Genomic DNA, 22708 nt, shown 5'->3' on the forward strand with positions numbered 1-22708 from the left:
CGCCGAGGTCGTGCTGGGAGCCATGTTTGCCCTTGAACGCAGCAGCAAGCGCAAAGATGAGGAGAAGGAGGGGATCAAAGATAGCGCGAAGTGGGAGAATCGAGTTGGTTGGACAGAGCTCAAAATTAGGCCGGCCAGCTCCCGCTCGCCCGGCGACGCGGCTTAACCGCTCGATCCCTTCGCGCGAGGGTCACTCTCACTCGACAAGGCGACAATCATCAATGGTCGTCAACAAAGCGCTCTCGCAGCGGTGGTGGATACTATTGCTCACTCTCGCACTCTCACTGAGACATCTCCTCAACCTTTCCCGGCGAAGCAGAACCCGCGCTCCCGCCCTTGACGGGCTCGTGGGCCTCTTTTCCCTTCATCGAATTCGCACTCTTCGACCTGTCCCGTATCACTTCCTGCGCGTTCGTAGCCTTCCCACTCTCCTCAGGATCATCAGCCTCATCCTCATGCACGCTGTGCGGATCTCCAGAACTAGCCGCAACCCCCTTCAGCCAGCCACTGATCGCAGAAGCGGCTTCGGACCTCGTGGTGCTTCCCTCTTCGTCATCCTGCTTGCGCTTCCGCAGTAGTGGTAGGGGCACAGCAGCCGTATAGGGTATAGCGGCAATACGAGCTTCAAAATCCACGCCTGCGCCACCATCCGAGCCAGAGGCAGCAGGAGGGGCGCTCGAGGTGCTTTGCCCGGCGATGGGACCATTGGGAGTAGCAGCGGAGAGGGCGGGCCTGCCAGCCTCGGGCGAGCCGCTCGTATGAGGGTGCCCATGCGTGTGCGCGTGGGCATGAGCATGACCAGCCTCTGTGCTAGACCCAGCTGCGGTCGCAGCAGGTCGAGCACCAGCGACCGGGTGGTGATGATGCGGGACAGGTCTCGCCCCAGCTGTGGTGGCAGGCACGTGCGCATGCGTGTGAACACGATGGTGGACATGGGGCACTGCGTGGTTATGCGTGTGAGCATGGGCATGCGCATGTGCCGGATGATGATGGTGATGCGCGTGCACGTGAGGGTGAGCATGCGTATGCGGGTGCGTGTGGTGATGATGAGCAGCACTGGCCGCAGTGCCCGCTGTGGTCGTCGTCGACCCCACTGCGCTCGCTCCAGAAGAGGTGGGCAGCGCCACGCCCGCGCTATGCAGGAGACTCTCAGTCCTTGCTAGAAGCTGCTCAAGGTGACGCTTCCCTGCGATCAACTCGTCTCGATGCGCGACGAGCTCCGGGATAAGATGAGCCGGCGGCGGTTGAATATGGCTATGGTGGTGATGATGATGATGGTGGGCCGGATGAGAATGGGAGTGACCCCCAGTCTCCCGAGCGTCGATATCCTCTGCTACTCCTGAGTGTTGCTGCTGCTGCTGCTGCTGCTGCTGCTGCTTCGCCTTCTTCGTCGGCCTCTCTCCGGCCATTGAGGCAGCAGCTTGAGCTCTTGCCTTTTCCCTCACGCCAACCCCTCCGTTCAAGCCAGAGTGAGAAGTCGCAGGCGCAGGTTGCATCGACGATGAAGATGACGAAGCAACCTGGCCCTCGTCATGCCCTGGGGCACCCGAGTGGACAGAGATCAAGGTCATTGCCGCCTCATGCGCCTGGTCCTGCTGATGCGAGCCTCGAGCTGTTGCTGCAGGCCCCTTCTGTTGTGCCATCGTCGCTCCACCGCCACCTGGAGCCGCTGATCGTTGCTGTTGCTGTTGCTGTTGCGATGAGGGCCCCGCAGTCCCCGCCATCGTGCCCTCATCTCCGCCAGCAGTGCTCGAAGGTGGCGGGGCGTGAGAATGACCCTGATGTCCTGCATTGGACCCTGCTCCCGTGACACGTTTGCGCCGCTTGATAACCGTCTTGCGCATGCCAACAGGGCGCGCAACGCCGTGCAGCTTCTGGTAGAGGCCGCAGGCGTTGCAGATGTTATTGCCCTCCTCGTCGCGTCGCCAGAGGGGAGTTGTCGTCGTGCCGCAATTATTACACTTGAGGGCACCAAATCCGCCACCTCCTCCCTCAAGACCGCCGCCGCTTCCCAGCTCACTGGGAGGTGGGGAGGCACGACCACCTGAGAGACGTTGTGGTGTGACATTGTTCGGATGTTGACCAGGGGCATCACCTAGGCTGGGTGAGCGGTGGTGATGATGTGACGCGTCTGCAGCTCCCATCAGTGGTGAGGCCGTTGGGCGAAGGTGCTGATGAGCTTCAGAGGGGTCGATCTGCCCGGCCTTTACTGCGTGCGCGAGATTATTGTTGTAGGCTGGGCAGCCTGAGCATGATTCCGTCCCACCAGTGCCGTTGCAGAGGCCGCCGCCTGGGCAAGAGCCTCGAGGAGGGCCGTCGGCGTTGAGCGGTGGTGGCACAGCTATAAGAGTAGAGCAGAGTTGCGCAAGGGCGTCAGCAAATGAATCAAGGACGCTTCTGGAGCTCAGCTGCACTCACCTCCTCCATTGCGGTCGGCATCAAGGTGACTGGCCGCTGAAGATGTCGATGTCACTCTCCTCCCTTGCTCAGGACTCGTCCTTGGCTGTCCATTCCAGGGCTGAGGGCGATACGGCGGTGGCAGCTGAGAGCCTGTTGCAGCATAGCCTGTATTTGCTCCTAGCCTCTCACTTTGCGGCGATCTCGATCGTCGAGCAGCAGCTACCGTCTTCCTCGGCGAGTCGAAACTGGTATGAGGCGGCCCACGTTGATTGAAATGCGCGATACCTGGCAAGCTGACGCGGCCACCACTACCGCTAGCACTGGCACTGGGGCCGGATCCATCGCCATTAGGCCCTGCTGAGTAGGGCGATGATCGCGATGGAGATGCTGATGCGGAGAGTGACTCGAGTGGCGGTAGGCGGTAGGTGCCCGAGTCGCCGCGAGCACTCTTCATGTTGCTGCTGAGCAGTGGCTGACTTGGAGTGGAATCGAGCACTGGGACTGGCATCAACGCCAAGGACAGTGATGCGATTGGCGCTGATCGCTGCAGAGGGCGGATGTCACGATGCGATGATGGCGATGAGTAGAGGCCGTGATGGTGGTGGTAGTGGTGGCTGTAATGGACCCTGCAGCCGAATTGAGACGCTAACGTGGTGGTTGTCGTCGTCTCGCTGCTCTGCTCTTACGTCTGCGATCAGGAATGTCTTTGTCGACGATCAAGCGTTGCTGCGATAAGAAATTAAGATGACCAGATGGAACAGAGGGGTGAAGATGATGAGCATGGGATGGAGGGCGGCCAAATGCTAATTGATGGGAGAGAGCGGGCGACTGAGCAGCAGCCTCCGTCTGTCTCGCCTGCCTCGTCGTTCTTGATCTCCGCTAGATATCAGGCGGCACAATCAGGACGGAACGGCCATCCCATCTGACGCACGAGTGGTCCGCCCTGCTCGAGCTTGGCCTCAGCCTCAGCCTCAGCCTCAACGCACTGCCATTACTCAGCCACGACCTTCTTTTTTCGGTTTCGCCAAGCTGCGAGCTTCCTTCAGCAACGACGACGACACGACATCTAATCGCGAGAGCCCAGCAAAAATGAAGAAGTGACCTGTGAGAGTGAGAGCGAGTCGGCCTTTGCTTGTTCAGCAACTCGAGGCAGGGTCGTGCAGCAGCCAACGCACGCAAGGATGGCAGACTGGCAGGCGCGGCCAGCCACACTCGGGACTTCCGCCGCTGAGCGTGGTGGTGGTGCGAATTTGTAATCGCCTCGCCTTAGCCGCGGCAAAGACGGCATCGATGAAGATGGCCAACAAGTCGGGCATCGAGCATTGAGTCGCATGCTCATCACCACCAAGCAGATGCGATGGCTAGTTTCAGTGCAGAGATCAATTGTCCTATCAAGAGTGGGGGCCATCGGGGGCGATGAGGGCGATGAGGGCGATGAGATCGCCTGAGACAAAGGTGAGCGGGAGAGGGAATGTGCCACGGCGATGAGCTATGTATGCGATGCTAATGATACAGAGATGAGAGATGCGACGAGAAGAATAACACCCAGACATCGCGCTGAGCTAGTCGAGCAGCTGCTTCGAAGGTTCGCCACCGCTGCCCACGATGGTGCTACGCGGTCGATTGGGTGACTCCCACGTCCTCGAGCGACGGGGGGTGACGAGGCCCTGCCTTACGCCCCTGGCCAGCAGAGGCTCAGCAAAGAAGGCAGCTTCGCTCGATAGGCCTCGACTCATGGTGTCTCCGCCGTCGTGGTCGCGATCGTGAGGGGTGGCTGCAGATGCTTCACGGAAGATGCCAAGTGGAATCACGGGCTGCGAAACGGTGCGACGGTGCTGATGTGACTTGGTGGTGTGGGTTGCTGATGCTGAGGGTCGAGATCTCTTGTTGGCGCGTTCCGTGCGTGTAAGGCGAGGAGAGGAGGGCGCAGCCATCATGGGAGATGCTGGTGGTGACGTCGGCTGCGGAGAATCTCTGACTGCGTAGGGCAGCAAAACGGACGTAGCAGGCGTCGCTGAAAGCGGTCGCGCTGGGCGAATAGCTTTGGCGCATCGAGCGATGGAGCATGCGAGCCACCACTGCGCGCAGAGAGCAGAAGCGACAGGCAAAGCAGCTTGAGCGATGGTAACCATTGTGAAAACGGCGCGGTTCGGGAGAGAGCCAGCATGGCGATCCTTGTAGACGGCCGTCTCGCCCAGGGTATTCCAGACTATGACACCTATGAGGCCCTGCAGTAGAATGTGGGCCTTGTAGACCTTTGAGACGACGTCCAGGCCTTCGCGGTAGATGGAAGAATCGCCGCGATGAACAAAGAAGAGGGCAATCGCAGAGAGCGGCAGTGGGAGAGCCAGAGGCGCGAGCAATGCTGGAGAGAAGAGGTCTGAATCTGGCAGAGCGGCGGGATTGAGAGATGCAGCGATCAGCGACTGGCTCTGGGCAGTAGTGAATTCTTCCCGGCTGCTCACCTTGTTTCAGACCCCACACGAATACCGTAGACCAGAATAGGCAAGAACTGACGAGAGCCGGACGCAGACTTGAGCTGCCGCCTGGCGCAGTCTGATTCGTAGCCAGAGAGCAGCCTTGACTCGCAGCCGAGGTACTTGTAGGCTCTGCTGACCTTTTCGTCGCGACTCTATTACTTCTGATATCGACGCTTGCCTCGAGAGCGTCCAAGTTCTCCTCGTCTGGCATAATGACTGGGCTGTCGAGGTCAAACATCTCCCTCAACTCCTTCAACCCTGCGTGGATATAAGGTGTCGCTGATGTGGATGCGGCCGAGATGGAAAAGGAGCGAGGCAGGGTGAAGGACGGTCGCTTGCCTTGCGGATGTTGCCGTGGAAGGGGAGATGTTTCAGCTTTCAGGGCTGCAATGTCATCGCTGTTGCTGCCGCCCATGCTGATCCCCAGCGCATCGCCCTCATCGTCTCGGTAGTGGTAATGCCTAGCACTCGTCTGTGGTCGCATCGCCGCGAGCCCTCAAGACGTGAAGGTAGTGGTGGTGAGCTGACGATCCACCTCTTGTCGTCGTGATGTGGGTGGTGGTGGTCAGGAGGGCAAGAGGCGAGGAAATGAAGGGCGCCGTCTCAGGGACAAGGGCTGGCGGGCTGACCATCTCAACTCATCCACCACTATAAGGCCGTCGGAGCTTTTTGTCGGCCCAGGCAGTCAGCAAGCGTGAAGGTGTGGAGACGCAGGCGCGGAAGGCGAGACGGGAGCGCGTTTCGTTCCTTGTCCTCGTCGTCGGCCGCCGCTGCTGCCCACTTGCTGCTCGGACGGGCAAAAGGGGAATGAAGCTTGGCTTGGCTTGCCGCTCGCGGAACGACGATGCCGGGGCGACGACTAGGCAGGCAGGAATGGGTACGGCGAACATACAATGGACGGGGCTTGGCAGACACACGCAACGCAATGACGACGACGACAACAACGATCGAGATCGACGACCAAGACAAAGACTACGTCGGCGGCGGCGAGCAGACGCACGCACGCGGTCAGTGTGTGACTGACTGTGATGATGGCCAATTACAATCTACCAAGCTCGTCCAGCGAGGCTAAGGGGCTGCCCGATGCGAGAAAGAGAGACGAGAGGCGATATCGATCGAGTGCTGCTACTCACGGTGCTCCTTGTGGTGCTCCTCGAGTGGCTGCCATCATGAGCAAGGCCGTCCGTCAACGAATGCAGAAGGAACTGTGTAGGGCCATTGAAGAGAGAATCGTTGGGCCAGATCATCGCTTGTATGCGTTAGAGCGTCGCGAGTGCAGCGGCTGGGCAAGTTGAGGCTCGCGGTACGGGAGGCGGCCCCCACCCTCATCAGGAAGGCGTGGGTAGCGTAGCGAGTAAAGCCTGGACCGACCACGTGGTCGTCATCTCATTGATCCTCGAAAGAAGTCAACCACATGGCAGGGAGAGGGTCTCGCTGCCATCTTCAGCAGCGCCATCGAGATTCGTCCTTCCTTATCTCGGCGAGAATGGCTGCGTGTCTGCCTTGAACTGCACACCTGCACGCCTGCACGCACGCTCAGCCATCGTCACTACTCATCGCTCGATGATCGCCGCGATGGCGACATGGCCATTTTTTTTCCTTGACCACCCTGCGAGTACCAACCTCATGACCCTGCGTCGTGATCGTCGTGATCATCGTGGATGTTGCTGCGTTGTCCTAGCCGCCCATTGTGAATCGTCTCCTTGTCGGCATCGGCTTCTTAGTTGTACTCTCGCACTGCGATCATCGAAGCGGGGCGGTTGGAGACGCTCGCTCCCTCGCGCTCACGCGCCCAGGAAGCAGTCACATGCTCGCCGCCGGGGCTGGGCGTGCGGGCTCAGAGGCACTTTGGCGAGAGGAGGGCAAAGAGTCGACGATGGCGTCCGTGCGTGCGATGCGGGCCTGTCGCTGTCCCGTGAAGCAGCCGTCCGTTGTCCGCTCGCCCGCTTCGACCGGCCCCACCGAGAGATCGAGTGATCGTCGATTGCATCGCATAGCACAGGAGTCCTTCTGATCCTTTCTTTACACACCAATACCACCTCGTCGACAGAGCTGAGCATCATAGAGATCAGCCGCGACATCGACGACTCGGTGACACCTTGATAGACCCCTTTGCAGTCGGCGCCCCCCGACCTTGTCTTCCTACCACCTCGACCCCGCTCACCTTCACCGCCTGATTGGCAATCACGATGCCGACTGAGCCCGAGACGGCAACCGCTCCGACAGGAGTCCCTCGCTCGACCTTTGTGGTGGGTAAGAGTGCCCGCAAAGCACTAGGTGTCGTTGCTGATTAGCCATCCTCTCCGCAGGACACCTTTGAGAGCCAACCGGGCACTCCGGGAGCGACTACCGGCCATGTCTTCCCGTGAGCGGGGACGATAGCATGCACGATGCTGTGACATCGGACTGACCTCCCTTTGAACGCCCTTTTTGCGCCCGTAGCACCATCAATCGCATCCGAAAGGACCTCGGCCAGCAGGCTGGTGGTCCCCTGAAGAAGCTCTTGGTCGCCAACCGTGGAGTAAGTACGGGCGGATGAAGCAGGCCACGCCCGCATGTTGCCAAGATTTTGACCATGACTCCATGCCTCACTCTGTCAGGAAATTGCTATCCGCATCTTCCGAACGGCCCATGAGCTCGCCATGACGACAGTCTCCATCTACTCGTACGAGGACCGCATGAGCGCCCATCGATACAAGGCAGACGAGGCCTACCAAGTCGGTGCTGGCATGTCGCCCGTCCAAGCCTACCTCGCCATCCCGGACATCATCCGCATTGCCAAGGAGCATGGCGTTGACATGATTCACCCCGGCTACGGCTTCCTGTCCGAGAACCACAACTTCGCGAAGGCAGTCGAAGACGCTGGCATTGCCTTCATTGGCCCTCGACCCGAGACCATCGACGGCCTCGGAGACAAGGTCAAGGCTCGTGAGCTCGCGGGCAAGGCTGGCGTACCCATCGTTCCCGGTACCCCTAGTGCCATCGAGAAGTACAACGAGGCCGCTTCGTTCGTCAAGGACATCGGCTTCCCCATCATCATCAAGGCTGCCATGGGCGGTGGTGGCCGTGGTATGCGTGTCGTGCGCAAGGAGGAGGACTTCGAGGAGTCCTTCTCGCGAGCCAGGTCTGAGGCGCAGAACTCCTTTGGCGACCCGACCGTCTTCATCGAGCGCTTCCTCGACAGACCCCGCCACATCGAGGTCCAGCTCTTGGCCGACGGAGAAGGCAACTGCGTCCACTTGTTCGAGCGAGATTGTTCAGTGCAGCGCCGTCACCAAAAGGTCGTCGAAGTCGCTCCTGCCAGCAACCTCGACGACACTGTGCGCCAGAAGATTCTCACTGACGCAGTCAAGCTTGCCAAGACGGCCGGCTACCGCAACGCTGGTACCGCCGAGTTCCTCGTCGACCAGCAGAACCGCCACTACTTCATTGAGATCAATCCGCGCCTTCAAGTCGAGCACACCATCACGGAAGAGATCACGGGCATCGACATCGTCGGTGCTCAGATACAGATTGCTGCGGGCGCTACCCTGGACGACCTGGGCATCTCGCAGTCGACCGTCCAGAAGCGTGGCTCAGCCATTCAGTGTCGTATTACCACCGAGGACCCGGCTATGAACTTCCAGCCCGACACGGGTCGTATCGAGGTGTACCGCTCTGCTGGTGGTAATGGCGTCCGTCTCGACGCAAGCTCAGGCTTCGCCGGCGCCCAGATCACGCCCCACTACGACTCGCTCCTGGTCAAGGTCACCTGCCGTGGCGCCACTTACGAGGTTACCCGCCGCAAGATGCTTCGAGCCCTCGTTGAGTTCCGTATCCGCGGTGTCAAGACGAACATTCCCTTCCTCTTCCGTCTCCTGACCCACGACGACTTTGCCAACGCTCGCACCTGGACGACGATGATTGACGACACGCCCGAGCTCTTCAACCTCGTCCAGTCCAAGAACCGTGCTCAGAAGCTCCTCGCCTACCTCGGTGACGTCGCCGTCAACGGCAGCTCCATCGCTGGTCAGACGGGCGAGCCTGGTCTTCACGAGGAGATCGACAAGCCTCCCTTCAGCGACCCTCAGGACCCCACCAAGCCCCTCGATGCCTCGCAGCCATGCCAAGAGGGCTGGAGGAACATCATCGTCAACGAGGGCCCGGAGGCGTTCGCCAAGGCTGTGCGCGCTTACAAGGGCACTCTCATCATGGACACGACGTGGAGAGACGCTCATCAATCCCTCTTCGCTACTCGGCTGCGTACGATCGACATGATCAACATCGCCAAAGAGACCTCTCACGTCCTCAAGAACGCATTCTCGCTCGAGTGCTGGGGTGGTGCCACCTTCGACGTCGCTATGCGCTTCCTCTACGAGGACCCTTGGGAGAGGCTTCGCAAGCTGCGTAAGCTCGTGCCCAACATCCCCTTCCAGGCCCTCATTCGTGGCGCCAACGCTGTCGGCTACACCTCGTACCCCGAGAATCTCATTTACGAGTTCAGCAAGAAGGCGGTCGAGTGCGGCCTCGATATCTTCCGTGTCTTTGACTCGCTCAACAACATCGACTCTCTGCGTCTCGGCATTGACGCCGCCAAGAAGGCTGGCGGTGTTGCTGAGGGAACCATCTGCTACACGGGTGACGTTGCCAACCCCAAGAAGCACCCCAAGTACACCCTCGAGTACTACGTCAACCTCACTGACGAGCTTGTCAAGGAGGGAATCCACATCCTCGGCATCAAGGACATGGCTGGTCTCCTCAAGCCTGCTGCTGCCCGCCTCCTCGTTGGCGCCATCCGCAAAAAGTACCCGGACCTGCCCATTCACGTCCACTCGCACGACACCGCCGGTATTGCCCTCTCGTCGATGCTCGCCTGCGCCGAGGCTGGAGCCGATGTCGTCGACGTTGCCATTGACAGCATGTCTGGTCTGACCTCGCAACCTTCCATGGGCGCCCTGGTCAGTGCTCTCGAGCAGACTGGCCTTGGTCCCGGCATTCGTCACGAGGACATCCAGAACCTCAACCTCTACTGGACTCAGGTCCGCCAGCTCTACCAGTGCTTCGAGGCCAATGTCAAGGCGTCGGATTCATCCGTCTTCGACCACGAAATGCCCGGCGGCCAGTACACGAACCTCATGTTCCAGTCTCAGCAGCTCGGCCTGGGTTCGCAGTGGAACGCCATCAAGACGGCGTACATTGGTGCCAACAAGCTTCTTGGTGACATCTCCAAGGTCACGCCCTCCTCCAAGGTCTGCGGTGACCTCGCTCAGATGATGGTTGCCCAGAAACTGGACCGCAAGGACGTCGAGGAGCGAGCAGACAAGCTCGACTTCCCCGAATCGGTCATCCAATACTTCCAGGGCTACCTCGGCGCGCCTCCCGGCGGCTTCCCCGAGGAGCTCCGCAAGAAGGTGCTCCGTGGCAAGCCCACCGTCGGCGCCAAGCCTTGGGAGTCGCTGGAGCCCGTCGACCTGTCCAAGATCAAGAAGGACCTCACCAAGAAGTACGGCAAGGCCATGAGCACCACTGACGCGATCAGCTATGCACTTTACCCCAAGGTGTTTGAGGACTTCCAGAACTTCCTCGACCAGTACGGCGACTTGTCCAACCTGCCTACGCGCTTCTTCCTCGGCAAGCTCAACACGGGTGAAGAAATGCACGCCTACATTGACCGCGGAAAGCTCCTCATTGTCAAGCTCCTCGCCGTCGGGCAGCTCAACCAGGCCAAGGGCACGCGTGAGGTCTTCTTCGAGCTCAACGCCGAGCCCCGCTCCATCGAAATCGATGACCGCAGTGCCGCTGTCGAGACTACCGCTCGTGAGAAGGCGAGCAGCGACCCTGGATCGGTTGGGTCGCCCATGTCTGGTGTGATTGTCGAGGTGCGAGTCCAGGAGGGCCAGGAAGTCAAGGCCGGTGACCCGCTGTTCATCACTTCGGCCATGAAGATGGAACAGGTCGTCTCAGCGGCCTGCTCTGGTAAGGTTAAGCGCATCTGCGCCAAGGTGAACGACTCGGTCTCGGCGGGCGACCTCTTGGCAGAGATTGGGCAGTAAGCGGAGGAGCTGGAGGAGGTAGCAGGGAATCAAGCGTAGCGAGAAGTCAAGGATTGCTAGACCGTGTTCGCGAGGCCTATTCTTATTCAGACGTCGAGAAATTCAAAGCTTTCAGTCTCCCTGCGATGCATGAATGAGTGTTGCTCTCCATTGAGTTTGTGATGCGTGCGACGGTATAGACAAAGAAAGATGCGAATTGGCAACAGTAGCCGGAAATGGAGCGAAGACGAAGGAGGGGAACATAGGGCGAAGGGATCCGATGAGACTGAAGAGAGGTATGCTAGAACCGTTTGCGTGCGAAGATTTGGGTAATGCAGAAGGCCGGAGGGGAATGGATGATATGCTGACCTAGGTGCTTGTAGATGATGATGCTAGCTGTGCTGAGATCGCTCGACCGCATTCAGTCGTGCAGCTTCGCCTTGAGCTTTGTGATCCTTGTCTGCAACCCAAAGACACTCGATTGAATGCCGGTCAGACGATTATCCATCTTCGTCAGCGGGCTGGTGACGCTCATGTTGCTGCGCACGACGGTGCTCGTTGACGTAGGAGACACGCTTCCATCTGAGCTCGAACGCTTGGCGGATAGCTTGAGCTCGCCCGCGGCGGCGCTCAGTGCCGTACTGGGTCTACTCATTGTCGATGCCCCCTCAGAGAAGCGGTACTGCCTGCCCAGGTTTTGAGCAGATGCCCTGCGGGTAGCAGACAAGCTCTTTCGACTCCATGTCCCGCTCGCGGAACCAGACATGGCGGACGAAAGGTTCTTAGCAGAAGCAGCAGCCAGCAGGCCGGCCCCGCTGAGTGGCGGTGACGAAGAGGATACAAGGGCCGGCCCGCCTCCAAAGGCATCGTCGTCGTCTTCCGGGAAGGAGGGAAGGCCTGAGGACGACTGAAGGCGGGCAGAGTTGCGGTACTCTTTGAGCGTTTCGCGAGAGTCTTTGCGGCGAATGCTACGCTGGGCTGGGTGGATAGTCGAAGTGGATGAGGAGCTTGAGGAGGAGGAGGAGGACGCAGGGCCTGCGGCTGACGACGTCCCTTCTGGGCGCACGCCGTGCTCGCGACCAAACCCGAGAGAGAGATGATGCAGCTTGGAAAGTTGGCTGTGTGATCGGGTAGCACGTAGACGCGAAGCGGCCAATGTGGCTCTTGCTGCTCCTTCGGCAGTTGTAGGCACACTCAAGCGCGGCAGGGCGTCCTTACCGTACGTGGTAGGCATGGCCAAAGCAAGCGCACCGTCTGCATTGGCCGCCGCAGGAGCGAATGTCATCGCGAAGGGGGACGACATAGCGCTATGAGTCCTGAACGACTCGCCCCCACTGCTCACTCCGCTCTCTTCGGAGTCATTCGTGTGGTCGCTCACCAGCTCTGGCGTAGGGCAGTCGTTCTGACGACTGTCTCCTGCCGGACTTGGCGATGCGGCGGCGATTGCTGCGGCTGCGGCTGCAGTTGCCATCGGATTGATGTCAACCTCCTCCAGTGGGGTGGGTGGCCCAAGACTCAAGTGGGCAAGGTCGAATTCGGTAGTCGTGAAAGGTGAGCTGGCTCGCGTTTTTGGGCGCGTCGGGGTAGTGCGTTCCTGTGCCTCAAGCTTGAGCTGACGATCGCTTCGCCTCATACGCAGCATTGGACGCGCGGATGGGGCGCACAAGTGACTTGGGTCCTGCTGGTGAGCCTCAATGGTGGGCGCAGACGCAATCGCCTCGGTGGACCAGCCGGGTAGGTCAACTGACGATGTGATGTGCGCGTCGTAGCCTATTCCGCCAGACTGGCCAGCAGATGAGCCAGAACGAGACATGAGAGGAGAGTCCGGGTCTGAGCCTCCATCTTCTGGCGACGAGGTCAGAGTCGGGCGGATGACAATGGGATCGGGCATCGGAAGGCGGGGGCGACGCCTTTCGTGAGCTCCGAGCAGTCGCCTGCTGTGGATGGTACTGCTGCCCTTGCCATCTGTCTTCTCGATTGGAGCCAAAGTCTGCGGCGCCGACGAGTGCACCGCTGTTGGGGTCGGTGAGGCAGGCTCTACGACGACGGATGGCGCTGAGCCTCTCCGCAACTCCTGTAATTGAGGCCGCTTGTCAAGAGAGCCACCGACCTTCTGCATGCTGAGCAACGCAGGCTCGGTATTGCTGTGCGGTAGCTGCGGTCGCGACGGTCCTGCCTGCCTCGATAACCTCCCCTGCTCGCTGAGCTGCCGTCGAGCGTCAGCACCGACTCTCTCCTCCAGCACAGCCAATCGACGCGGGAAGCTGCGCTCTTGTGAGTCAAGCCTGACCTTGCGCGCGCTCTGCAGCACAGCGGCCTCAAGCTGCTCCATTGCTTCGTTCTCGCTGAAGTTACGCTTTGCGTTTGATCCGCCTGAGCATCGCGAATCAGAGCCCATGGAGACGACACGCGAGTAAGGGGACTCGGAGCGTCGCTGCTGCTGCTGCTGTTGAGCCACAGCGCTGCGCAGTAGGGATGGATTGCGGATGGAGCTTGAGGCGGAGACGAGACGTCTAGCTGCTGTTGCTGGGGCAGGAGTGGCGGCCAAAGGGAATGGGTACGGTGAAGCTGGGATGGCGGAGGGAGGAGCGACCGAGCCGCTGTACGCTGATGAGAGGTTGGGCATGCTCGTCTTTCTCAGTGGAGTCACGTAGCGCCCGTCTCCGGGGATGGCTGCGGCAATGGCTTTGTGCAGCCTGCGACGTTGCGACAATCTGCGCTCAATACCACCATCGCGCGGTGTTGAGGCGATCATAGGAGGTGGTGACTGCTTGGCAGGGTCGGAGACGCTGCGAGTGAAAGGCGTTGACGTGATCGGCGCCGTGGCGCTCGACTCGCCCTGTTGCATGGCTCTGGGCCACGCCTCGGGCGAAGCAGCCATCGACTCACAGCCTGGTGACGTCTCCCAAATGGAGGCCAGCGTAGACTGCCGAGCTGCAGCGCTTGGCGTCGCCGCGACCCTAGTCAATGTCGACTGCGGCATCGTCTTGAACTGCTTTTCCGTTGTAAAGGCGTTGCGCTGAGGAAGTCTGCTGAACCCGACCCAAGCTACGTCGATGTCCGACCACTTAGCAGCGCCGATCTTTGACGTGTTGGGCGAGACTGGCTCTGAGAGAGGTCGACTACGACTTGGTGCCTCAACCATAGCTGCCCTTCTCGCCATGACCATGTCAACCTCCTCTGGTGAGTCGGCAAACATGGGAAACTCGTCTAGGCTGCCGTCGAACATCTGTGACAAGTGAAATGAGTCGGGCTCTATTGAGATGCTCTGGTCCTCGTCCAGCGCAGCCTGTGGTCGGCCCGCCATAACGCTCGGGCTGTGCAGGATCGAAGGTTCCTCAGCTGTTGCCATACCTGCGACATCTGTCTTGGTGCTGTCGACATTTGGCACGAATGGCGCTGCCACATTGAGGTAGCTTGACCAGTCGACGCCGCTGAAGAAAGAGTGCTGCTGCACATGAGCGCTTGCTTGCGACCCCAAGCGCGTCTCACGATGTGTCAAGAGCTTGATGATGAGATCCTTGAGGGTCGAGCTGACAGTCACTTGCTCGTCCAGCTGCAGGTACTGCTCATGGTTGCAGATGCGGTGATGCGCTTCCCTGATCGTCTCTGCCCAGAAGGGGACATTCTTGAAGACCATCTCGTAGATGACGCAACCGACTGACCACCAATCCACCTCTGGCCCATAGAAGCCCTCCGACTCTGGCTGAGGGCGGGTCATGAGCGACGAGAAGCTCGACTCATCTGCGAATGAGAAGCCCCATCTTGAGCTGGCGCCTCTCGAGCCAGTGAGGGCATTGAGGCGCTCCTCTTCTCCAAGGAGAATGTCCGGGGCGATATAATCCGGCGTTCCAGCAAGGCAAGAGTACTGGTACTGGACACGACGTCGACTTCCGTATTGCGTGAAAGGCGCTGCGGTTGCAAAGTCACAGAGCTTGAGGTGACCAGAGCGGTCGAGGAGGAAGTTGGCAGGCTTGACGTCGCGGTGGGCAAAGCCTTGTTCGTGACACCAGGTCACTGCTGCAACGATGTCTGTGGAGTAGATCTTGACGTAGGATTCGCTGAGCAAGCCTCCATCTTTGCCAAAGCCGTGAATCAGACCCGCTTGACCTGCAGAGTGAAGCAGTTGGTCGAGATCCCCTGCTGGAAAATATTGCATGACAATGTGCAGCGAGTTCTGGGACTGAAACGATGCAACGAAGTCTGGTACTGGTCTTCGACTTTGCGACTCTTGTTGACCAGCTGCAAGGAGCTGAGCCTCGAAGGAGGGATTGCATCTGTTCGACTCGCGACGAGCTAAGCCCTTGACGACGGTCTTGAGGACGTAAAGCTGGCGGTTGAAGCGTGAGCGGACGATCTCTACGTAGGCCGCAGATGAGCGTTGCAGGCTGGTGACCGAAGGAAAGTCGCTGGTCTCGAGAGAGATCTTGGACAGCTGTTGCAGGTGAGACAAGGCTCGCAGACGAGTCGTGTTGATGTCTCTGGTCCCCAGACGGGAGCTGGACCAGAATGTCTCGAGGGCGAGGTCGACGAGCAAGTCTCTTTCGTCGCTATCGCTGTGCGCCTTGGCCTTGCCCTTGGCTTTCTCAGAGAGAGCTCGGCGGACATGAGGCGTTCGAGTAAGTTCGCTGAGGGCTGTCTGTACGGCTGCTTCAGCAAGGCAACGCTGTATGCTGTCGTGCCTATAAGGCCAGGAGGAGGTTGAAGATGCCTGCGGTGCCGCTGCCGCTCTGCTTGAGCTCGCGACCGTCATGCTGATGATGAAGAGTGTATGCTAGCGACGAAGACGAAGGGCGCGACAAAAGGTATGCAGCCGGCTCTGTTTTTGCGATTCGATGCGATGCGATGCTCTCTGTTCTTGCGCGAGGCGCACTGGACCGACGCCTAGTATGCGGTATGCTTGCGTGGGTGTGATGATGACGAGGCCGCAGGCAGCCACGGCAAAGTGGGTCGTTGCGATGATGGTATGGTGATGACGATCAGAAGTCAACTGACCCGACTGAATGCAGTGCCGTGTCGGCCGCTTAAGCAGGCTACACTCAATCTCGAGTGTTGTTCTACTTTCCATGCGGGGTCGAGGCCACGCGAGCCACCGTCCGTCCAGTGTTGAGTCTTGCTTCCCGTCGAGAATGACGTCGGAAGCCAAAGTGTTGAATTCGATTTCAGGGCAAGCGGCGCGGGGCTACAACTTGCATATCAGGCATATCAGCCACGCAGGCGTTAGGCGCGGGCCCAGATGCCTCGCTGCGAGGCTGGGGCCCACGATCCCGACGCTCAATCGATGGACGAGGGCGAATCCTTCGCAGCATCTCTCCGTCCCGCACCCACGCTGTCAGGGTCTAGCGCGAAAAGAAGAGCCGCCAACCAGGGACAACGAAGGCCGCGAAGCTGACATTTGCGCACGGGAAGGACCAGCACCATCTCACCTTTGCCTCTCCCCATTGACGCTCAGCCTTGCCCACTGCCGCCAACATCATCTCCTCATCCTTGACTCCTACTCGCATCGCTCTCGTCGTCGTTGTTGCCGGTGGAGCTATCGCTTCTAGCTGGTTCAGACGTTCGCAAAGAGGCTCCTCATCCCCGCAGCAACCACCCCTGCCGCCAAAGAGGACGTCAGAGCAACCGTGCCAACAAGCCATCGCAGCATCGCCAGAAGAGCCGCCAGCCACCGCCATGTCCCCAGCTACCGCGAGACCCGCTCGTGGCGAGCCGATCGAGGTCTACGAGGTCAAGCTCGAGTACGATGGCAGCCCGTCCAAGGAGAAGAGTGTGAGCTTGTGTGGCTAAGATCAGCATACGTTGACCTCAATGGCCGCTGACAATGCCCCGATCTGCGATGCCAGTACATTCGTCTGCCTGCTCCTGTCAAGCCCCACGTACTGCGCTTCGCCTTCGACGCAGGCACTGTAGCCTCAAAGAACGGCGTGCTGTGGACTAACTTCCCTCCTGAGGGAAAGGAGTTTCGTCGTGACCATTTCTACGAGCACAGGTGAGCGCAGGGAAAAGGCCCGGAGCGAGCCGGTACAGTCGAGTCAGTACTGATTGCGAGTGGTTCTCGCGCAGACTCCCGAGCGACTTCAGCAAGGCAAGTCACATCGACCTCTACGTGACCTCCGCCGGCGCATTCGAGTTTTACGTAGAGCATGATGCAGCCGAGGAGGAGTTGCCGTACCCGACGCCCTCGCAGCCTTTGGGCTCGGCTCAGTCCGAGCGCAAGCGCGTCCAGTCAAAGCACGGCTACTTCAACGTTGATCCCGTTCTCACTTTTCCGCCTCGCACTCGCATCCTGGACCCCAAGACGGGGCAGCCATCCGCCGATGGAGGCAAGGTGTTAGCTGGCAAGGAAGGCGTCCTCAGCCAGACGGCCATTACTGCCCTCTCGTTCTTCGCCAAGTGGGCTGGTCCTCTGAGTCAATGGGCTCCTCACCTCGACGTCGCCTCCAAGGCTGGCTACAACATGATCCACTACACCCCCCTGCAAGTGCGTGGCACCTCTAACTCACCGTATTCCATCGGCGACCAGCTCGACTTCTCGCACGAAATGTTCGATGACAAGGCTGGCAAGAGCTCCACGCCTGCCGAGAGAGCAGACACGCTCAAAGCTTGGCTTGGAAAGATCAAGCGCGAGTACGGCATGCTCAGCCTTATGGATGTTGTGCTTAATCACACGGCCCACTCGAGCGCCTGGCTCAACGATCACCCCGAGGCAGGCTACAGCCCGCACAACTCGCCGCACCTCACGCCAGCCGAGGAGCTCGATCGTGCTCTCATCGATTTCTCAAACAATCTTGCGTCTCTTGGACTGCCTGACGACCCGAAGTCGCCTACTGATGTCCAGAAGATTATGGACGGCGTCAAGAGCAAGGTCCTCGACAAGCTTCAGCTCTGGCAGTACTACGTCATCGACGCGAAGGCGGTCAAGGAGGCCGTCGCAGCAGGATGGGACGCCGAGTCGGAAGGTCAGGCCAATGGCAACAGCGCCAAGTCGACTCAATCGCTTGCTAAGCAGCTCGAGGAGAAGGCGCTGCAGAACAAGTTGCACTTCGGAGAGCGCTACATCACCACCCTCGACGTACTTACGACAGTCGCCATCTTGCGCTCTCAATTCGGCTCCAAGGACGCCGCGTTGGACGCTTTGAGCAAAGCGGTAGACGAGCTCAACGCTCCTCTATATGCCACGTACGACGATGATCTGAAAGCCATCGTGGCGAACCTCTCAGGAAGACTGACCTACATGCGCCTTGAAGAGGGCGGCCCAAAGATGGGGCCCATCACCAAGGACAAGCCCTTCTGCGAGCCCTACTTTACCCGTCTTGCTCCGAACAACAAGCACCATCCCAAGGCAATAGCCGTCGCAAACAATGGCTGGATCTGGGCTGCCGATCCGCTCATGGACTTTGCCTCGTCCAAGTCCCGCGTCTACCTCCGCCGCGAGGTCATTGCGTGGGGCGACACGGTCAAGCTGCGCTATGGCTCGGAACCAAAGGACTCACCTTGGCTTTGGAAGCATATGGAGGAGTACGTCGCCCTGAGCGCCGAAATGTGCGACGCATTCCGCATCGACAATTGCCACTCCACTCCTGTCCACGTGGGCGAGTACTTCCTCGACGTAGCGAGAAGGCACAACCCCAATCTGTACGTTTGTGCCGAGCTCTTCACCGGATCAGAGGAGATGGACGTCTACTTTGTCTCCCGGCTGGGACTCAATGCACTGATTCGGGAGATGGAAAATGGGCACGACCCGAAAGAGGAATCGCGTCTGTTGTACCGTTTTGGCGTGAACAAGCCAATCGGTAGCATGGACAAGGACTGTCTCTCCAAGTCTGGCTCCGTTTTGCTGCCTGGCAGCAACTCACCGACCCCAGCTACCGTCGTGCCGCACCCAGGCTCATCCCCTGATGCTCTCTTCATGGACGTCACGCACGACAACGAGACTCCGACGAAGAAGCGCACAACGGAGGACATCATTACCATGGGGGCTCTCGTTGCCTTCTCGTGGTCTGCGACTGGCTCGACCAAGGGTGTCGACGAGCTGTACCCTGACCTGCTTGATCTCGTTAACGAGAAGCGCATGTATGAGGTCTATGATGGGCCTGAACAGCGCGGGATTGGTTATGTGAAGCGAATTGTCAACGCGCTGCATCGCGAGATGGTTGAAGACGGGTTCGAGGAGGGGCACGTCCATCAAGAGGGCGACTATATCATGTTCCATCGAGTCCATCCCAAGACACACAAGGGCTATCTCTGCATTGCGCACACCGCCTTCAACAACCGAGGCAAGGCTCGGGGCCACGTCGCTCCCATCCGTCTTGACCGCACCAAGGTTCAGTACATCACCGGCAAGACGCTTGAAATCACCGATCGCAACGCATCCAAGGACGCAAAGACTCTCAAAGGCTTTGCCAGCCAGCTGGTTGACGTACCCGCGCCTGAGGTTACCGAGGGCCGTAAAATCGACGGCGACTTCTACTCGGAGATCAACGTACCTCAAGAGTTCCCTCCCGGTTCGATCATGCTTTTCGCCAGCGCAATGGAAGGCTTGGCCTCAGACCTCGACGAGCTGTGTCGCTCTGGCGCAAAGGAGGCTTTCGCCGAGCTCGACCTTATTGACCTCAACGTCGTTCTGCACCGCGCCGATGGCGAGGAGAAGGACAGCACGGAAGGACAAGACGGTGTGTACAAAATCCCGGGTCACGAAGAGCTGGTCTATTGTGGCTTGGAGGGCTGGATGCACCCTCTTCGCCAGGTGATGAAGCACAATGATCTCGGACATCCTCTGTGCGCCCACCTTCGAGACGGCACTTGGGCCCTCGACTACGTGCATGGTCGTCTTGAGAAGCAGCTAGCCATGTTCCCCCGCCTGACCAAGCCGGCGCAGTGGCTCAAGGAGCGCTTCGACCAAATCAAGAGTACTGTGCCCTCGTTCATGAGACCCAAGTACTTTGCACTCACCGTGACCACAGCCTATGACGCTGCGGTTGCGCGAGCTATCGAGCACATGAGTCCCTTCATTCGAGAGGGCCACCCCTTCATTCACTCACTGGCACACTGCGCGGTCCAAATGAACGGTGAAGTCAAGTCAGCAAGCCTTTGGCACGACAGACCGAGCGCCTCAATGGCTGCTGGTCTGCCTCACTTTGCCGCCTCGTGGGCAAGATTGTGGGGTCGTGATGTATTCATCTCGCTGAGGGGGCTTTACTTGACGACGGCGATGCATCAGTATGCGCGCGAGCACATCTTGAGCTTTGGATGCACGCTCAAGCACGGCTTGATTCCTAACTTGCTCAACTCGACGACCAATCCCAGGTACAATTGCCGTGATGGCCCATGGTTCTTCGCTCAAAATGTCCAAGACTATGTCAAGATGGTGCCCGGCGGCGAGTCCATCCTCCAGGAGAAGGTCAAGCGTCGCTTCCCGCTCAATGACGAATGGGTGCCCGTCGACTCTCCCAAGGCATTTTCTCACGAGAGCACTGTGGCTGAGCTGATCGAGGAAATACTCCAACGCCACGCCTCTGGTATCCATTTCCGCGAGCACGACGCCGGACCAAAGATCGATGAGCACATGAAGGACGAAGGCTTCAACATCGACATTGATCCTGATTGGTCGACGGGGATGATCTTCGGTGGCAATGCATGGAACTGCGGTACCTGGCAGGACAAGAATGGGTCTAGCACCAAGGCTGGAAATCGTGGTCACCCAGGCTCGCCGAGGGATGGAGCCGCCATTGAGATCACTGCCTTGCTCAAGAGCACCCTCACCTGGGTCGACTCGCTGCGCAAGCGTGGCCTCTGGCTACAAGGCAAGGATGGGGTCACGGCGATGATTGGCGGGAAGAAGACGTTGGTCAGCTACGCAGATTGGGCAGAACTGATCCAGCGATCATTTGAGAGGTGCTACTGGGTTCCCCTCGACTCAGCACAGGACGGAAGCTTCCGGGTGGACCCTGGGCTCATCAACCGCCGAGGTATCTACAAGGATGTCTTTGGTTCGGGCAAGGGGAGGGAATGGTCCGACTATCAGTTCAGGTCCAATTTCCCCATCGCTATGTGCGTTGCTCCGGAGCTCTTCGACAAGGAGCATGCACAAATCGCCCTGCAGGCTGCACACAATGTCCTCAAGGGGCCGCTGGGCATGCGTACCCTCGACCCAAGCGACATGAACTATCGTGGAGACTACGACAACGCGAATGACTCGACGGACTTCCATCTCGCTCAGGGCTGGAACTACCACAACGGCCCTGAGTGGGTGTTCCCCACTGGGTTCTTCCTTCGAGCTTGGGTCTTGTTCCACGGGAAAGAGGAGGGAGACGAGGCATATCACCATGTCTCGTCTTTGCTCGTTGAGCACACGAAGCATATCGCTTCGAGCCCTTGGGCTGGTCTGCCCGAGTTGACCAACTCCAACGGGCAGTATTGCAGAGATTCGTGTGCGACGCAGGCTTGGAGCGCGAGTACTATCCTCGATGCGCTGTACGAGATTTGGGAGCAGCGAGGGGGCGGGGGCAACAAGTGAGACGAGTAGACGTGATAGAGAAAAGCGTCGAGGCGAGACTGCGCGAATAGTGTTACATTTGAAATCTGAAGCAACGTTTACAATTGCTCATCCGCTCAGCTTACCACTCGAGCTCGAGCGCCTCTTCCACTGATCCAACAGCCTTGGCGCCCATCAACCCCAAGTCGAAGCGGAAGCTCTGCCCACGCTTGATACCTCGCAGGGGCGAAGCGTCGGGCTGGTCCGAGGGTCGAATGGTCCCATCGCGACCCCAGTCATCCTCCCCTTCCCTTGGCGCAGCCTCAGCCGCCTCGGCTGCCTGTGTGATGCTCGCCCCTCCACCGCGCAGCGCAGAGGGTGCTCCATTGACATCGCTCTTCTCCGCAGGCGCAGCATTCGCATCCGGTCCTGGCGGCCTCGGCGCCTCCAAGATGCATGATATGCCAACAGTACGAACGGCCTGTCTCATCATCTTGATCTGGCTATCAGCGAGCGTTCCCGTGTTGAGCATCAAGAAGCGATCGAACGGGATGACAATCGTCTGCCACTCATCCCCAGCTGCAGGGTCGAGCCAGATGCGGTGCTGGAAGAGGTCAGAGGTTACCGGCCCGTCCGTTTGAATGTTGGCGAAGAACTTGGGGCCCAGTGGCTCGTCCATTCCGTGGCCTAGAGCGGCACGAGCTCGCTGTTGAGGAGTCAAGGATGAGAAGCTTTCACTACGGCCACTGTTGAGGCTGCTCCGATCGCCGGGAGAGGCGTCGATTTGGCTGAGCGGAGAGGGTGGGGCTGGTGGGCGCGGGGACGTGGCGAAGAGGGAGTTGCGGACTCGGAGGGCGAGGTAGGAGTGGAGAGATGTGTCCCATGTCTGAGCGCCGAAGAGGGTGGGACGATTCTACGACGCACAATGACAGAGTAACAGCAGGGTCAGTACGAGAATGCTGCATGTATGCAGCTGCGAAGTCCCTCTCTGCTCACCCTCGTTCTCATTCCGGCGTACCCGGTCCTCTGGATTGGCGCATTCCTAGGTAGCTGGTTGCTCAGCGTACCAAAGAAGCGGCCGTGTCCCTCGTCGACGCCCAGCTTGACGTCGGAGAGACCTCCGATGTCTTTATCGGATCCCGTAGCAAATCCATCGAGATCCTTTTGCGACTTGATGGAGAAGAGGTGAATTGGCTTCTTGGTGGCTGTCCCGGGATTGACCTCGAGTCGCATGACCGAAGCTGCGCCATCCCTGACGACTTCGAGACTGCGTCCCAAGGCGGCTGTAAAGGCTTTACCGTACGACATGGCGGGGATGGCGTAGGTGCGTTGATAGCGTTGGT

General features: G+C 59.3%; 7 protein-coding genes across 7 annotated transcripts; 2 read left to right on the forward strand and 5 right to left on the reverse strand.

The window, feature by feature from the left end:
• Positions 1–1811: 1811 nt before the first annotated feature.
• BDZ90DRAFT_205131 (GATA-domain-containing protein) lies at positions 1812–1961 on the reverse strand (the record flags this gene model as incomplete). The annotated part of the gene is made up of 1 exon (XM_025503925.1): positions 1812–1961. A coding segment is annotated over one exon (150 nt), but the record flags the coding sequence as incomplete, so codon positions are not given.
• Positions 1962–2276: 315 nt separating this feature from the next.
• On the reverse strand, positions 2277–3030 carry BDZ90DRAFT_109174 (hypothetical protein). Its single transcript, XM_025503214.1, has 3 exons — positions 2590–3030; positions 2419–2518; positions 2277–2341 (listed from the first exon to the last, which is right to left on the reverse strand). Exons 1-2 carry the CDS (start codon positions 2906–2908, stop codon positions 2487–2489), a joined length of 351 nt encoding a protein of 116 aa, XP_025364049.1. The 5' UTR covers positions 2909–3030; the 3' UTR covers positions 2277–2341; positions 2419–2486.
• Positions 3031–3839: 809 nt separating this feature from the next.
• On the reverse strand, positions 3840–5544 carry BDZ90DRAFT_109284 (hypothetical protein). Its single transcript, XM_025503215.1, has 2 exons — positions 4866–5544; positions 3840–4786 (listed from the first exon to the last, which is right to left on the reverse strand). The coding sequence occupies exons 1-2, from the start codon at positions 5362–5364 to the stop codon at positions 3963–3965; spliced, it is 1323 nt and encodes a 440-aa protein (XP_025364050.1). The 5' UTR covers positions 5365–5544; the 3' UTR covers positions 3840–3962.
• A 1525-nt stretch (positions 5545–7069) lies between these two features.
• BDZ90DRAFT_258359 (pyruvate carboxylase) lies at positions 7070–10912 on the forward strand (the record flags this gene model as incomplete). Its single annotated transcript, XM_025508062.1, has 4 exons — positions 7070–7129; positions 7190–7245; positions 7323–7401; positions 7481–10912. 4 exons carry the CDS (start codon positions 7070–7072, stop codon positions 10910–10912), a joined length of 3627 nt encoding a protein of 1208 aa, XP_025364051.1.
• A 126-nt stretch (positions 10913–11038) lies between these two features.
• Positions 11039–15916, reverse strand: BDZ90DRAFT_230311 (hypothetical protein). The gene has a single exon (XM_025505424.1). The coding sequence runs from the start codon at positions 15642–15644 to the stop codon at positions 11313–11315; it is 4332 nt and encodes a 1443-aa protein (XP_025364052.1). The 5' UTR covers positions 15645–15916; the 3' UTR covers positions 11039–11312.
• Positions 15917–16162: 246 nt separating this feature from the next.
• BDZ90DRAFT_249104 (hypothetical protein) lies at positions 16163–21500 on the forward strand. Its single transcript, XM_025507647.1, has 3 exons — positions 16163–16660; positions 16735–16880; positions 16955–21500. Exons 1-3 carry the CDS (start codon positions 16565–16567, stop codon positions 21405–21407), a joined length of 4695 nt encoding a protein of 1564 aa, XP_025364053.1. The 5' UTR covers positions 16163–16564; the 3' UTR covers positions 21408–21500.
• On the reverse strand, positions 21381–22690 carry BDZ90DRAFT_263836 (NADH:ubiquinone oxidoreductase complex I intermediate-associated protein 30). The gene is made up of 2 exons (XM_025508621.1): positions 22362–22690; positions 21381–22278 (listed from the first exon to the last, which is right to left on the reverse strand). Exons 1-2 carry the CDS (start codon positions 22671–22673, stop codon positions 21508–21510), a joined length of 1083 nt encoding a protein of 360 aa, XP_025364054.1. The 5' UTR covers positions 22674–22690; the 3' UTR covers positions 21381–21507.
• Positions 22691–22708: the final 18 nt, after the last annotated feature.

Source organism: Jaminaea rosea (assembly GCF_003144245.1).
Source record: "Jaminaea rosea strain MCA 5214 unplaced genomic scaffold BDZ90scaffold_2, whole genome shotgun sequence".
NCBI lineage: Eukaryota > Fungi > Basidiomycota > Exobasidiomycetes > Microstromatales > Jaminaea > Jaminaea rosea.

Bases quoted from the DNA above. Each gene is read 5' to 3' on its own strand.
- BDZ90DRAFT_109174 (XM_025503214.1), bottom strand. From the start codon at position 2,908: ATGCCAGTCCCAGTGCTCGATTCCACTCCAAGTCAGCCACTGCTCAGC. The intron at 2,519-2,589 runs GTGAGAGGCTAG...TATCGCCCTCAG, and splicing joins ACGATCGAGATCGCCGCAAA to CCCTGGAATGGACAGCCAAG.
- BDZ90DRAFT_109284 (XM_025503215.1), bottom strand. From the start codon at position 5,364: ATGCGACCACAGACGAGTGCTAGGCATTACCACTACCGAGACGATGAG. The intron at 4,787-4,865 runs GTGAGCAGCCGG...CCGCTCTGCCAG, and splicing joins CGTGTGGGGTCTGAAACAAG to ATTCAGACCTCTTCTCTCCA.
- BDZ90DRAFT_230311 (XM_025505424.1), bottom strand. From the start codon at position 15,644: ATGACGGTCGCGAGCTCAAGCAGAGCGGCAGCGGCACCGCAGGCATCT.
- BDZ90DRAFT_249104 (XM_025507647.1), top strand. From the start codon at position 16,565: ATGTCCCCAGCTACCGCGAGACCCGCTCGTGGCGAGCCGATCGAGGTC. The intron at 16,661-16,734 runs GTGAGCTTGTGT...CTGCGATGCCAG, and splicing joins GCCCGTCCAAGGAGAAGAGT to TACATTCGTCTGCCTGCTCC. The intron at 16,881-16,954 runs GTGAGCGCAGGG...GTTCTCGCGCAG, and splicing joins GACCATTTCTACGAGCACAG to ACTCCCGAGCGACTTCAGCA.
- BDZ90DRAFT_263836 (XM_025508621.1), bottom strand. From the start codon at position 22,673: ATGTCGTACGGTAAAGCCTTTACAGCCGCCTTGGGACGCAGTCTCGAA. The intron at 22,279-22,361 runs GTGAGCAGAGAG...TGTGCGTCGTAG, and splicing joins ACGCCGGAATGAGAACGAGG to AATCGTCCCACCCTCTTCGG.